At 58.2% G+C, this 14986-nt stretch overlaps 6 protein-coding genes across 6 annotated transcripts; 2 read left to right on the top strand and 4 right to left on the bottom strand.

Moving 5' to 3' along the window:
* The first annotated feature begins 370 nt into the window (after positions 1–370).
* BU26DRAFT_518186 (uncharacterized protein) lies at positions 371–2247 on the top strand. The gene is made up of 2 exons (XM_033828752.1): positions 371–497; positions 564–2247. Exon 2 carries the CDS (start codon positions 749–751, stop codon positions 1799–1801), a length of 1053 nt encoding a protein of 350 aa, XP_033686557.1. The 5' UTR covers positions 371–497; positions 564–748; the 3' UTR covers positions 1802–2247.
* A 2250-nt stretch (positions 2248–4497) lies between these two features.
* BU26DRAFT_504048 (uncharacterized protein) lies at positions 4498–5250 on the bottom strand (the record flags this gene model as incomplete). The annotated part of the gene is made up of 1 exon (XM_033826739.1): positions 4498–5250. The coding sequence occupies one exon, from the start codon at positions 5248–5250 to the stop codon at positions 4498–4500; it is 753 nt and encodes a 250-aa protein (XP_033686556.1).
* On the top strand, positions 5091–6832 carry BU26DRAFT_518185 (glycosyltransferase family 32 protein). The gene has a single exon (XM_033828751.1). It carries the CDS (start codon positions 5435–5437, stop codon positions 6554–6556), a length of 1122 nt encoding a protein of 373 aa, XP_033686555.1. The 5' UTR covers positions 5091–5434; the 3' UTR covers positions 6557–6832.
* Positions 6833–7144: 312 nt separating this feature from the next.
* BU26DRAFT_504046 (uncharacterized protein) lies at positions 7145–8383 on the bottom strand (the record flags this gene model as incomplete). The annotated part of the gene is made up of 2 exons (XM_033826738.1): positions 7145–7363; positions 8012–8383. 2 exons carry the CDS (start codon positions 8381–8383, stop codon positions 7145–7147), a joined length of 591 nt encoding a protein of 196 aa, XP_033686554.1.
* Positions 8384–9566: 1183 nt separating this feature from the next.
* BU26DRAFT_504045 (uncharacterized protein) lies at positions 9567–11267 on the bottom strand (the record flags this gene model as incomplete). The annotated part of the gene is made up of 4 exons (XM_033826737.1): positions 9567–10496; positions 10619–10696; positions 10800–11003; positions 11088–11267. The coding sequence occupies 4 exons, from the start codon at positions 11265–11267 to the stop codon at positions 9567–9569; spliced, it is 1392 nt and encodes a 463-aa protein (XP_033686553.1).
* A 1098-nt stretch (positions 11268–12365) lies between these two features.
* BU26DRAFT_549996 (uncharacterized protein) lies at positions 12366–13867 on the bottom strand (the record flags this gene model as incomplete). Its single annotated transcript, XM_033832028.1, has 2 exons — positions 12366–13265; positions 13364–13867. The coding sequence occupies 2 exons, from the start codon at positions 13865–13867 to the stop codon at positions 12366–12368; spliced, it is 1404 nt and encodes a 467-aa protein (XP_033686552.1).
* Between the last annotated feature and the right edge of the window lie 1119 nt (positions 13868–14986).

Raw genomic sequence — 14986 nt, 5'->3', positions numbered from 1 at the left:
GGGGCCGCTCTTCCTTCCTTAATACGCAGACTATGCCGAAGAAGCACCAGCCCTCCTACGCATCGATAAAACCCACCGCCGCCCCCCAACCCCCGCGATCCTCCTCATCAACGATCCCCACGCCTCCCACCCCACAAACCGTAAACGAGCGCATCCAGCAGCTGCGCCGCGAGCAAGCACCCCGCGCGACACCAGGCCGCAGGGATGAAGTCACAGAGGTAGTAACCCAGCGCACCGTGCCGCCAGAGCTGCGGCGCATTCTGCACATGGCGGAGGTTGACGTGCCGAAACCAAAGCCAGGCACACAACGGACGACGCCGAGAACACTGCTACGGCCGGGCGGGCAGCGACCGCCACCGGGCCCCGCCGCGCCGACCAGCTGGCTGCAGTCCAGCAGACATGCGCCGGCGCATGTGCGGAATCTGAAGAGGAAGTATGGCAGGGAGGGACCCAGCAGGTTCTGTAAGCTGGCGCGGGTGCACGATGCGGAGTACAAGGTATGTGATGATATGCATCTGCTGGCTCTTTCATGAATGGCTTGTTATGTTAAAGACGGAACGAAGGCTCAGACATCTCACTCTCGCAGCGTCTCCCGTCGAATCGCAGTCTAGCGCATCAGTGTCTGCGCACGCTCGCTGTGCACTGGGAAGAACTGGCCGAGTACGAACAGCATTACCTGCCGACGCTACCTATACCGCTCAAGGAAGCTCTTTTGAGCTATCTCTCGCTCTACGGGAATAAGGGGTGCATGGACTTGAAGGCTTTCAAGATACTGTTCCAGAACGAGAAGGAGGCAGAAGACGCTACGGGGTCGGAGGACGTCCTCTTCCTGGATTTGACCGGTCTATTGGACAAAGAGTATACATTGAAGGACTTGGGAAAGAGTCTTCAGTACTCATTCCCCAATGCCGCAGTGACAGTAACAAGCGGCATGGCCGACCTCTCGCTAACATCACCGAAACGGAAACACAAAGCGCCTGTCGAAGTCGCCGAATCCTGGGAAGAGGAGGCAGAAGAGGTCAATGCAGACGCTCTGCCCGCGACACTCAGCATCCCCATCTTCCCCAACCTCACGCGCCTGTCGCTCGCACACCCGGGCGCCTCCGCCTCGTGGGCCGATCTGCTGGCGATATCTCCGAATCTGAAGACCCTCACCCACCTTTCACTAGCGTACTGGCCGCGCCCGTCGACAACGCCCAATGCGGCAACCGCATCAATGGTCTCGCGGCACGCGACAGTCAACCTCGGCGGCTCGCACTTCTACTCAGACCTCGACGACGACTGGCACGAAGCCGCGAACATCTTGCGCCGCCTCTCGCTCAACACATACTGTCTGAAGTGGCTCGACCTCGAAGGCTGCACCTGGCTCAAAGCACTAACCTGGGACCTTCCCTCCAACCCCTCCCCGACCTCCAACCTCATCCAGTCCGGCGCCGACGAATGGGTGCGCCCATCTTCCTCTCCCGGCCCCGACTGGAACGCCGCATGGCGCCAAATCGAGTACATCAACCTCTTCCAGGGCTGGATTCCCAAGGATCGCCAGAGCCTGCAGAATATGCCGGCCGGCGTGGTGCCCGTGCAGCTGATGCGCTGGCTGAGGGAGAACGCGAAGAGAGAGGATGTCAAAGACGTGCTGGGGACGGAGACGGGGTGGGCGGTTGCCGAGTGGGTGGAGAAGGAGATGGTGGCGCGGAGCGTGGGGTTTGAGATTCTGAGCTTCAGGAGGGCGGGCGAGGGGAAGTGGTGCAAGGTTGATTTTGGCTGGGGGCCCCCCGAGAAATGGTGCGTCGTTGGGGGTTAGTCTTCCATGTCATGTGTAGCCCCCCGATTTGATATCGTGATTGAGCACGTCAAGCTTATTTACGAACTTTGGGGAAGCTGGCGGGCATACAAAGTGCTGACGGGCTGAGCATGGCTCGGACACTCCTCGAAGACAGAGGAGAGGAGAGGACGCAAGTCGCGTGACGTAGCTAGCGGTTGATTGTTATGCTCTGATCTACAACAGGCCAGCAAGCAAAGCAGCAGCTAAGAATATCGCATACCCGCATCTCATCTTCTCACATGTTGATATCCGAATCCGGCCGCCTCGCCGCGAACGGAGGCGAGCGGCCGTAAAGTCTGACGACTGTCGTGGATGTAAATAGTCTAGCATCAAGGAGGGCATAGGTATTCGTATCTGCTATAAGATGGAAAGACTATCGTATCGTATATCCGAGACCCCGAGTACCAGATGCGGAGACTTCGTATACGCTACCGGGTCACGAATGCCGGTTGGTGGTTCGACCTCGCTCTCACGAGAATACATATTGGGTACTGCACGTCATTTCGCTCGTATTTCGAGATCTAATACCGAGATGAAGCCCGGGGCGGTGTAGCGTGCATATGGTTCCTTGATGCAGACATGGCAAGAGCTGCCCGGCATTCCTGACGCCGAAGAATATCTTCATCGCTCCACGTAGCTTCCCACGCGCGATTAAGTTAAGTCCCTCGCTCTGCGAGACTATTGAGAAGATTCGATATTCTCAGTCAGCATGCGCGATGCTCGTATAGCGGCCTCGCTTAAGGAGAATATCCTTGTTACACGAGGTTCGAGCAGGTTACACGAAGGAGATCGCAGGGAAGCTTATCGTGACTTTGCCGTTGGTTCCGCGGAGGCGAAGAAAGGGAGGCGAGAAGTGGAAGGGCGCGGATAGCGCGTTTGTTGTGTGGCAAGGAGTGTAAGGGGTGCGGAAGGACACAGCAAAGAAATGAGAGCAAAACCAAGGAACGAATTGACAGTTGGGACGGAGTACGGAGATACTTATTCTGGGTCGTAGCATAGGGGTGGTGGACGGAGCGATATCGTGACGAACGCAAGTGAGCTCTTGAGAGACAGGCCGCGCAAGGGAAGTAGAGGGTCGAAAATGGCGAGATGACCTCGCACAAGCTGTTGTTGAGGGTGTTCTCATGCGATAGCCCGTCGATTATAGAGTCCCAACGGGGTCTAGCCCTCCTGCCGTGCTGCCTATGTGGTTCCCCAACGGTACCAGCGTTGTCCACAGGCGCTACATTGTGGGTTGCGCAAGATATCGCAGGAACCCGGTAGAGTGCATAACCTCCCTTTCGACGATATGGCCGTTAGTTGGTGTTACGGAGAGGATGTACTGGTTAACGTAGTCCCGTTCCCGCGCAACCGGTTGACCTCTGCCATTCAGCGAAGTGAAGCCACAGTCATCCGGACTGCTGCACGTCGTTCCGGAAGAGGGCCTACACCCGCAGTGACGTCGGGCAAGACTTGAACCGAGTGTTGACAACGATAACTGAAAACTTCTGCGGCCGCAGGCTCAAACAGTGACGTGGAAGCGGAATAGCCTGAGGTTTTCCCGCGAAGGAAGCCGTGTCTGGGCACCCAAACGAAAGGCTTGGTAGAACAAGACGTCCAAGCGGACAGAATCCGGGTCGCTGGCTCGCCTGAGTCGCTTGGTGGAGTCGGGGTCGATGTGAGACAGCAGAAGTCTTGGGGAACAACGTTTGCCTGAAGGGCCTGGGGCAGTCTTGAAACGTCGAAACTGACGTGACGGTGCCTGAGAGGCTAGGCTGCGACGATACGTGAAGACAAGCCTGGGGACAAGAGAAGACACGTCAGTCGACTGATAGTCGGGGTGGAGGTTGTCGAGCGGAACGGAGGCCCGCATGAAGGTGTGCCGATATGGAAGATTGAAGGCTGTCGAAGAGGCGCAAGTGACAGCTGCAGTCGTCTGCACCAGGTAAATAGAGAAGCGCAGTCGTCTGCATCAGGCAAATAGTGAAGGGCAGTCGCACGCATCTTCATGCGATAATTGGCGATTTGGCATTCGCTGGCATGCCGTTGTACTAACCATGGTGTGAAGACGGAGGGCAGTGGTGGTACGACGGGGCTAGGAATACCGGGCCAGGCTGCCTCAATTCTCGCTTCCCGAGCTGCCCGTTCATGCAGTTCTGGCCTGCACGAGAGACGATCATTCATATGGAGAGAGCTTGGTGGAAGGGCGGGAGCTGGCTGGGTGATATAAGGGTCGGACAATTAGCAGCCGGTAGATGAGGGATGGGATTGTTGTATGCAGATCAGACCTAAGATTGGCGATCCTTGGCTTGTTGGGCGATGGCGATATTGCTCGTCTCAGCGGGCGCCTGCAGAGGGTTCTTCTCAGCGATTTGGAAGAGGCACTGTACGCGGTAGGCGGGTGTCGCAGAGCAGGGTGGCGGCGGAAGGAAGCTCGCAGGCCTGAAAGCTTGGTGCGCCACGCCTCATGCTTCGAGAAAACGGCGAGCTGGTGCTGACGGGGCTCTGTCCGCTGATAAGAGCCGGCGCGATGAATGCGAGATACCTTTGTACTGTAGCCCGTGGCGTTCAATGGCATTCTGCTCCGCCGCCATCAGCCGGACCACGGCGCGCGCTATCAGCACTTGGATGCTTGATATATTTTTGGGCTTTGTCGACGAATAATGGCCGGGCGCGGGATGATAGCCGCAAATGGTCTAAAAATTGCGCCGCGCTCGCTTTGTTTCAGCCTGCCGAACCTCTTCTGCAGCCGCGCGGACAGCCCTGCCCTGGAGCCCTGGAGCCCTGGAGCTGCCCGCGCCCTGTGACGCCAGCAGCAAGGGCGCGTCTGGTTGACGGGAGTGCAGAGTCCGTGGGGAGGCGCTGCTGCGGAGAGTACAGTAGCTGGTGATGGCGCGGGTCTCGCTATCGCCGTGCTTCTGTGGGTCGCTCGGGTCGACGACGCAGACCGTGGCGTCTCGTACTGGCAAACGCGTGGCCATCTCAGCTAGCCCAGCTCGGAGCCGCTGGAATGCGTCGAGAATATGTAGATATGAGCAGCCGGCCAGTCGCTTTCGGCGTCGCACTCCTCCCGCGCAAGGCTCCATTGCACCAAGGCGGCGCGCTACCGATCGACGACGGCTCTGCTGCTTAGCGCATTTTCTGAAACGGCTCCCCAAGGGCTTCAAAAAGTCGCGGCCTCCTGTCCCCAACAAAAGCTGCAACCACACCGCACCGCCGGCCTCTCCTTTCGTCCCATCACGCTCGCTTTTCTTCTCCGCTTTCCGCCGCACTCGCTCCACACGACGCCCGCCTCGACTGCGCGCGCCAATTTCCACATTCGACTCGCAATCGCCTGAAACAGCTTGGCTTGTGCGACCGGGGGGCCGCTGTTGATAAGGTACAGTACTGTGCAGCGTGCACCGCGCCCCTAGGAGCAGGAACCTCCAAGCCGCGCACCGGCCACCCATTCGCTCTCGTACTGACGGCAGGGGCCTGCAGACACCTACATATCCATATTCACCCGCACTTCCTGCTGCTGCTCCATCCGCACTCATCTATATCCCCCGCCTCGCGCCTCCGGTCAGGCCTCTCCCTCTCGCGCGCCGTCCCTCACCTCCCTCCGCGCCGCCTCCTGGCCAGCGCCCGGCCACGATGCTCACCTTCAAGAAGGCCCTGGTGCTCTCCCTCGCCGTCCTCACCCTCTTCTTCATGTTCAAGACGCACCACTCGAGCAGCCAGCCCGTGCCCATCCGCAACGCCAACGACCTGCCCAAGCCCGCCTCGCTGACGAAGCCGAAACCGGGCTCGCAGCAGCCCGCGAAACAGGAAACCACCGACGCGCCGAAGCCGCACAGGACGGACAAACCCTTCGCGACGCCCGACGTTCCCAAGAAGCCGAAGACGCAGGTCAGCTTGGACGAGCTGAGGAAGCGCCCGCTCAAGCAGCAGCTCGAGTACCAGTTCCCCTACGACGTTGACAGCAAGTTCCCGGCATACATCTGGCAGACGTGGAAGTTCACCCCGGCCCAGGGCGAGTTCGCCGAGGAGTTCCGTGAGGCAGAAGCCAGCTGGACCATCCACCACCCTACCTTCGTGCACGAGGTCATCACCGACAACGTCGCCGTACACCTGATCCGACATCTCTTCGCCTCAGTCCCCGAGGTCCTAGACGCCTACAATGCGCTCCCCTTGCCCGTCCTCAAAGCCGACTTCTTCCGCTACCTCATCCTGCTCGCCAGGGGAGGAATCTACTCTGACATTGACACGGCTGCATTGAAGAGCGCCGCCGACTGGATTCCCTCAGACGTCCCGAGCAACACCTACGGCATGGTTGTTGGCATTGAGGCTGACCCGGATCGTGCGGACTGGGCCGACTGGTACTCGCGCCGCATCCAGTTCTGCCAGTGGACCATCCAGTCGAAGCCTGGCCACCCCGTCCTTGTCGATGTGGTCGCCAACATTACGCAGGAGACGCTGAAACGCAAGGCCGAAGGCAGGCTCAGCAAGGACCACAAAGGCATCATCGAGTTTACTGGCCCGGCTCTCTGGACCGACTCCATCTTCTCCTTCTTCAACAACCCAGACTACTTCGACATGAGCACCAGCAAGGGCAACATCACCTGGGAGCACTTCACGGGCATGAAGAGCCCCAAGAAAGTCGGCGATGTCATTGTACTCCCCATCACGAGCTTCAGTCCTGGCGTCAAGACGATGGGCGCGGGCGAGGAGGACGACCCGATGGCGTTTGTGAAGCATAACTTCGAAGGTACGTGAACACAATACTTCTTTGTGCGCCGACATACGTGGGATGTGTTACTCTGTACCTGCCTTGCGTTGTGCTGTGTCTGTGCCCCTTGCCACAGGACATCCAGCCGCGCGGAACCGACGTTGTTCACGCAGTCGAGTCTCGGGAATGTCCGTCTCATCAATACTGACTGGCGCACAGGCACTTGGAAGCCCGAGTCCGAGCGCCATATTGGCGAAGTCTTCAACTGAGCCTCGTTTTCGCATACCGCACACATATCGGCCGTCCGACGATCCGGATCTCCGGCCCCTTTCTTGTACATGATTAAGCTTTTCATCGGCGAAAACGGGACACGCATAGACTAGACATAAGGGATGGACCACCGCCATCGGTACCGGACACACCGGGCATTACGCAAGCGCAGGGGAGGGGCGCGGTTTCTTATCCCCGGGTCAGGCGTCGCACGCCGCTCCCGGACGACACCGCCGCCTCCTTTCACGAGACACGCAAGCCGTGTCGCGGAGACCTTCCCTAGGCGGGCCGAATACACATGGGGGCACACACACAAAAGCTGGCACGGCGTTCGTTGTCTTTATTCTCCTCCAACTACACTAACTTCAAGCGCTGAAGTTTGGGACGGCATCACTCTTTTGGGCGTCATCGGCGTTTTCGATTCGGAACGGTCCTGTAACAATATAGACGGATGACTGTTTGGCTTTGAAGCAACATGAGCTAGCATGCATGGCACAAGCGAGCATGGATCTCTTTTTCTTTTCCCCGTCGGTAACGTCGGTGTTTGTGGGTGCGCTTGGGCGGCAACAGCGCGTCGATTCTATCTACACCTGGTAGCAAAAAGTTGAGCGAGAGCAACCAAAATAGAGATGAATGCGCTCGCAATCGTCCCTGAGTCTATATGCAAAGTGAAATGAGAATGAGATCAGATCAGATCAGATCGAATTGAATTTGCTCAGATGTTGAGCGAGCAGATTACGGAGGGGTATCTATATCTTATCAAAACATGCTGATGCTTCTTCCACCAGCCCGCGCATAGTAATCAATCGTATGGGTCTTGCCCCCAATTCTCCCCATATGCGTCCGTCCATGTCCATGGATGCATGCAATCAGTCGGTCGGTCGGTCGGTGGGGCGTTTCCCAGAACACCCAATCCAACCCAAACCAATCCAGATGAAATGTATCTGTATCAGATGCAAAGCCAAGCTCGGCCCGACGCTTCCGCGTCCAAAGGCGCTCTCATCTCATCTCATCTCAGCAGTCCTCTTCATTGACTCTGCTCTCGAAGTAGATATCTTAATCCAAAGACGGTCAAATCTTGCCTCGCACGTCCGTCCGCCTGGCGCCTCAGTTGTTTCTCCTCCTTAGCCGTACCCGCAGCCGTACCCGCATATCATCGCTCGCTCGCTCGCTCACGTCCCGCCAGTTTACTTCCGCCGCCCCGTCAGCGCCCCCCACAGCGTCTCCCACACCAGCAGCAGCGTGTCGCCGAAACTCGGGCGGTGCTCGAGCTCCAGATCGCGGCGCTCGTTGTACGGGGCGCGCTCGGAGCCGTAGCGCGTCACGCCGTCCCACTGGTCGTTGTCCGCGGCGCGGTGGTGCGGCGAGTGGGAGTGGGAGTAGTCGGAGGAGTGGCGCGGAGACGAGTGGTGTGCTGGCTGGACGGGGACGGGGATGAGGGCGCCGTGGTGGGAGTGGTGGCGCGGCGGCGAGACGGGGATGAGTTGCGCGTGGGAGTGGTGCGGGGAGTGCGAGGTGTAGGAGGAGGAGCGGCGGTGGGAGGGGGACGGGGACGGGGAGGGGGGGAGGTGGTGGTGCGAAGTGTGGTGCGTGTAGGTGGACATTGTTTGTTGGAGTTGGAGGTGGAGGGGTTGGATTCGCTTTCGCTTTCGCTTTTCGCTTTCGCGCGCTCTCTTCGGTGTGTGTAGAGGAGGTTGGTTGTTGCGAGAAAGAGAAAAGAAGAGGCTGTTATATATCGGAGTAGTGTGACAGCAGCCTTGCGTCTTCCGCCCTCTCAAAGCGTTGAGATGCGGTGTGATGTATTGATCGCTGTTTGTGGGCGTTCCGCCTCGTCGCTCGCGTAGTACGGTATATGCAGGTGTTGCCTGATCTGTCGATGTGTCGCAGGAGGTGAAGGTATTCGCAGGTAATTCGCAAGTAAGTCTTCGCAGTTTGCTTTGCGTATCTATCGTTAGAGGATCCAGGGTCGCGTGCAATATATATCACCCCCGCTCCAAAGAAGCCTTGGACCTTTCCAGCATCCCCTGATGTATAATCACCCTAGCCCACCGGTTCGTCGCCATCACGAGCGAGCGCTGCACATCACATGCAGCCTGCTCAGCCTCACGCCGAACCGCCTTACATCACGCTATCGTAAACTTACCCCACCGCCGGCCCCACCAATCGCGCGAGTCAGGCAGCGTCTGACCGGTTCGGAGCGGCTAGTCGAAATACGTGCCGATAAGTAATAATGAGATGCGTTCAGCGATCATTGTTCGGTGAGGGAAGTAGGAAGGCAGATGAGCGGCGAAAAGCGAGCCAAGCGACAGGGATGGTGACGTACGAGGGGTGATAGGGTGCTTGGCACGGTGAACTTTGTGGGGAAGGATTGGCGGGTGGGAAGGCGGTGCCTGGCGTTAGTGTGCGGGTGTGGTAGTTCGGAGGGTGTATGGTGGTTGGATAGTGGGCAATAGGGGGTTCGCAAAGGCTGAGGGATGGACCGGTGAGATGGGAGGGTTTATATGGTGTGAGGGGGGATCTAAGGAAAGAAGAAAAGGAAGTGGAAGGAAGTAGAGGATAGCTCAGCAAGATGCTGGAATCGAAAGGTGATGGCTTCATGTGTTGGAGGAATGGTTAGTAAGCTTAGTAAGCCGGGAGGGTGACACGAACCTCATACCAATCCTCCCCCAGCCGCAGCGCGAAAATTCCTTTGTATCTACACAAAGATCCAGCAACCTAAGTTGACCTCTCTTATTTGATGGCTTAGCTGAGTGCATCCAGCCTGGGCTTTTGAGAGCTTACACGACTTCATCCGCTCCCATCGTTGTCACTGCGACCTTTACGTCGGCCACGCCCATCGCGCCCATCACGCCCGTCGCGCCCGTCGCGCCCATCCCGAGCGTCATGACCTGGAGCACCCTGTCGGCCATCGCGGCCTTCTGGCCCGGTACTTCCGCGGCGGCCTTGAGGACCTGGAGCACCTGCGGGCCCTGGAGCACCTGGGGGACCTGGAGCACCTGCAAGCCCTGGAGCTCCTGCGGGCCCTGAAGCACCTGGGGGACCTGGAGCACCTAAGGGGCCTCGAGCACCCGTGAGACCTTGAGGACCTGGGAGACCTTGAGGACCTGGGAGACCTTGAGGACCTGGGAGACCTTGAGGACCTGGAGCGCCTGGAGCACCGGGAGCGCCTGGAGCACCACGAGCACCATCGCGACCATCGCGACCATCGCGACCATCACGACCTGGAGGACCTGGAGGACCTGGACCACCTGGATCACCTGGAGGGCCTGGAGCACCGGGCGCACCGGGAGCACCAGGAACACCATCACGACCTGGAGGGCCTGGAGCACCATCGCGACCCGGAGTGCCTGGCTCGCCCCGTGGACCTTGGGGACCTGGAGGGCCTGGTCTTCTACAGATGCAGCATGAGATGGCAAAGAGCAAAGCCAACACGCTTAACACCACTCCAACCACCCACACGTCGGAGTCGGAGTCGGAGCTCCCTGTAGTAGATGCCGAAGATGGAGCATAATCCGTTGATGCTTCTACTGGCGGAGCAGAGCGCATCAAGGTAAGCGTTGTTGTATAGGTTGTGTAGGGCTTGGTAATCTGAAGAGTAATGATGCGAATATTTTCTTCGCGAGCCCCATGGATTGCCCATGTGTTCAAGGACGGAGCCATGTAGCGTGTGTGATACGCTGTTCTTTTGGTGGATTTTTGGTTCCCTCCCGATGATGGCTGCTGCTTTCGGCTTCAATACTAGCTTACCCTTAAAGTCTTTTGTAGCGGGAGGGACCCACGGCGGCCACTAATGCATTCCATGCATGAACTGGATGCAATCCATGTAAGCGTGCGCTTACCTCCGTACATGATATGCTTGAAGCAGGCTGGTTCTTGGCAAACGTGGCAGAGCACAAGTGGGCGGTTATTCCGCCAATCTGTAAGATGGGAAGCAGAAGCATGCGGTTGGAATTCATTCCATGCCAAGCGCGCTCCGTGGCTCCCCGACCAGTACCATGCTAGTACGTGTACGGCGGATACCTGGATCCAGACAGAGCGTCTCGGGCGCGTGTTGTGTGCGCCCTGGCATGCAGGTATGGTAAAATTCATTGGCTCGAACAGGAGGATGTGTCTCCGGATTTTGAGCCGCGCATAGCGGGCTGATATGCCTTTCGTGGTGGTCGGGGTATAGCGCTCGTCCTCGGTCAATGCATATCCACCGTCTTTCATTTGCAGTAGGGAGCGCTACGTTTAAGAACATAGTAATCCCTCTTCAGCTCAAAAAGGCGGGGAATATCGTAGGGGCTGGGCGAAGTCGACGCTGCCTACGTTTCTTGGAGGATCGCGGCTGTCGTGGTGATTCGTCGCCTTGTTATATGCGCGATTCGTCCTGCCATGCGTTGCAGGTCCGCCACCGCCAGGGAGGGGGTCGATGCGTTGGGCCTCGTGGGGGCAGGACGGTCCCCCACGAACGTGTAGGGGTTCGAATGTCTTCATCGGTGTTTGCATTATGGAATTGACGCACCAGTATAGCGATTGGCCTACGTCTACTCTCCTGCCGTGGGATCGGGTGACAGCGGGCAGACACGAAGAGTGAGCCTTTTCCCCGGCGTGCCATACGCTTCTTGAGAGCAGCTCGCAATCGTCCTCCGATACAGCTGTCGTTTAGCGGCCGAAAAGCGTTGCGTTGCATCCCGCACAGCACTGGATCGTCATCATAAAGTTCCGGAAACGGTTGCAGGAGGGCACCCGGAGGCGCTCGCTATGCATATGCACCCCAACTTGGCCTTCTGCATGGACCGCAAGACTGCTTACTCCTCTCCCAGCGCCGCTTGGCGGAATGCTCGATAGCGTCACACGGCTGAATGGGGGCATAATATCCCCTTGAGAGAGACAAACGGGATGATGCAATAACAAGTGAAGCCATAGAACAAGTTCAGAAGCTCGTCGAAGAACGAGAAGCGGCCGACGGACGGCAAACTAAGGACGTTGACGAGGTACCAGTGGCGGCTGGGAATCCGCACATCGCATGGTTGAGTAGGCACTACGCTGGATTCCCTGAAATCTAAGGAGGAAAGATTTTGTGTGGAGAGAGCTTAGACGCTGAAAGAGGAAAGTGGAGAGGAGGAAGACGAAGACCCTGCCTAGGGTGCAGAATGTGGAGAGGTTGATTCGGGAGGTGAGGGCTAAGCAGGAGAAGCTGAAAAGTGAGGCGAGCTTACTTGTTATCGGTGTTGGTACGCAGATTGGAAAGGGGAAGACAGTGATGCCGCGTGTGCACGGCCGCGGGAGTTTCCTAGGTATCGAAACCGGTCAAGTGACTTTTTATTGTCTATCCTGGGCACCAAGCAAGATATGTTCCGGAAGCGTGAAAGGGCTTCGTACGTGGGTACAGCTCAATGAATCCATTTAGAGATGCCGTAGACTCCAATCCGCCTATCCGATCCAGATCCGAATAAGGCCGTTGTCCAAGGGGTATCAAGATATGCCATAACGCCAAAGGTACCGCCAACGCCCTTGATTCGATGCTGCACGATTACCACGTCCTTCTCCACCTCGCTCGTCCATGCCTCTAGCATTTTCCTTATTTCAGACCTCATCGAGCACCTAGACTTGTGTCATGATGGTCTCCAAGCCCATCTCATCATTGATCGCTCCGCGTTGCTGGCCCGGGACCGGAGCGGTGAGGATATCAGGCGTATGCGTCTCGACCGCCTCCTCCGTGAGAGCCACCCCGCCACTGACTTCGACCTCACTACCCTCCGATGCACACGAGTAGACGGTAAAGTCGGAGCTGCTGCTGCTGTCATCCTCTTCGTCGCCGCCAACATGCACAGAGTAGGTACGTTTCAGGCCCGCCGGTGCGGTCACGCCTTCGAAACCGCCGTCGCACGTGCCATGCCTCAGGTCATTGCGCTCCTTCTGCCTCCTGACGCGACGCAAGGCGCCCATGTCAAACTCCCCCATTCCATCACTAAGGTTGGCGTCGCGTACGCGGCCTGTGCAAGGCATGGGAAGCGTAATGTTGGAGCCGTCCGAGCTGGAGTCGCGTGATGAGCGGAAGATACCTTGGATTGCGGTTTTGAGGCCTTGGCGACAGAAGAGCGGGAGACGAGACAGATCGCGAGCGATATCACCGGAGGAGCGCTGACCGATCTTGTAGAAGCGGCGGCGGTGACGGCGGGTCTGGTCTAGCTCGTCCATGTCTGTTTGCGTGGTTTTGAAGGTCACAACACTGGATGTCGAGGACGCGGCAGCGATATCTGAGTTCAAGTAGAGAGAGGTCAGGAGAGTGGAAGGAGTGGTGTCGGTTATGCTTGGGTGCGGGCTCGGGAGAAGGCCAATGTGGCGCATGATTTGAGCACACTTGGTAGGAAGAACCGCTGCATCTGACCGCGATAGAGGAGTGAAACAGTCCGAGAAGACGGAATTGAAGGAGATGTAGATGCGGTCTTTGTAGTAGGGACGGCAAGTGTGGCATGCGCGGAAGCAGCAAGGCGGGTTACACTGAGAGCCATTAGCCGTCTGATGTGCTTTAGGACAGAAGTACAGCGCGCGGCGCGGAAGTCGGCTGCTAACACGATGTTTCAGCCGGGCCAACGTACCATCTCGTATGCTGCGGTGCTGTTGGAAGCACCGTCGTTGTTTGACGGCTCCTCTGCGGCCGCCGCTAACTGAGCTACCGCACGATTGAGCTGGATCCCTTGGATAGAGTCTGAGATGACCTGCTTCAGCTCGAGCTTCTGCGTCTTGAGTTTCTCCAATTGCGCTCCCGAGTATTCGCCATGCTCCGCGGCGCGAATCACGCTCTCGCTCAAGCCAGTCTCTTCCAGGTCCCGGCGGAGGTCCGACTTGGTGACCGCCTCGTAGCTGTTGCCCTGGGCGGGGGCGTTGGAGAGAGGAGACACTGAGTCGCAATCCTGGCGGCATTCGTAGAGAAAGCCGATCGAGGGCAGGCGTCCGCAAACAAAGCAATGGTCGTCGCGCGTGTAGATGCGCTCCATGGTGACATGAGTGCAATTAGGTGTGCGGGCGCGCTTCGGCGCCGTGCGAGGCTGCAGCTGGTTAACGCAGTCGGTGACTCGGACGTTGAAGGAACCTACTCTCATGGTGCGCAGCGTTGGAGCGGACCGGCGCTATGTTTGGCGCGACAATAAGGATGGAGAGCCGGTCTCGGTGGTCGCGGGCCCTTGCAGGGCCTGCACGACAAAGCGTGAAGGCAGTTGATGTTGGTAATGGCGCGGCGGCCCGGTACGTGCGGGAGAATGAGGAAGGTGAGAGGGGCAGGGCCTATTTGGCAGACCCGCTCTCCATGCGGCGGCGGGAAGGATAAGGTGAAGCTAAGGCGAAGCTGTAGGATGCAAGGTGGACGTATGCTGCGCAGGGAGAAATGTTGTGTAGTGGCTACCAAGGTCGTCGAGAGTTCGCATGTCTTGGCACCAGGCAAACGGAAGCCCGCCGCGATCGCTCCTATGACTATCTCTTTACCATGGCAACTGTGTTATTCGAGCGAGGGTGAAGGCCGGGTGGATTGACCGTTGTGGAAGTGTTTACTTAGCAGGACGTCCTTCGATACGGAAGTCTGTAGACATTAGGAGGGGGAGGGCATTCGCGACAGACATGAGGCGGGCCAGCCTGCCAGCCCAACGCCTCGAAGTAGCACAAATCGCGGGTCTACGCGTCTTGCTGCGACCCATCCTATCCCGCGCAAGTCTGGAGTTGCATCTATACATCATGGCCGAGGCGGAGGAGAGCAGATGGGTACGTCCATGTTCAGGAAGACTCACTTGCTGGCTGCCAGATCGACGACGAGGGCCCCATGAGCAGTGAGCATTCCGTAGGCCACGATCCCATGCACATCATGCCTCCTTTTTCTTGCGGCTACCTATCGCGATCCAGCAAAGCCCATGGCGACTTATCTCGAGCGCGATCACCCTGCGGGCACCCACTACTGCGCGGCGGATGCCGACGTCCTGCTGCCGCCCAACCCGCGTCGAGTGCATCGATCCTGCGCGCCGCCACCGAGATCTTCTATCCCATCATCTTCGACGGCCTCTTACTTGCAAAAAATCAGCGCAAACAGACGGAGGGTCCACAGCTTCTCGTCGTGTTGCGGGGTGTCGTGTCGTCGCGTCTCTGCTGCCGCGCCGCCCAATCTGCCGACGCCCGCTAGCCCGTTTCGGCGCACCCTCGGGTCGGCGAGTCGACAACAAACACCTCCCCAGCCA

This window comes from Trematosphaeria pertusa (assembly GCF_010094035.1).
Source record: "Trematosphaeria pertusa strain CBS 122368 unplaced genomic scaffold BU26scaffold_5, whole genome shotgun sequence".
Lineage (NCBI taxonomy): Eukaryota > Fungi > Ascomycota > Dothideomycetes > Pleosporales > Trematosphaeriaceae > Trematosphaeria > Trematosphaeria pertusa.
The sequence above is the reverse complement of the archived record's forward strand: the minus strand, read 5'-3'. Positions and strand labels throughout refer to the sequence as shown.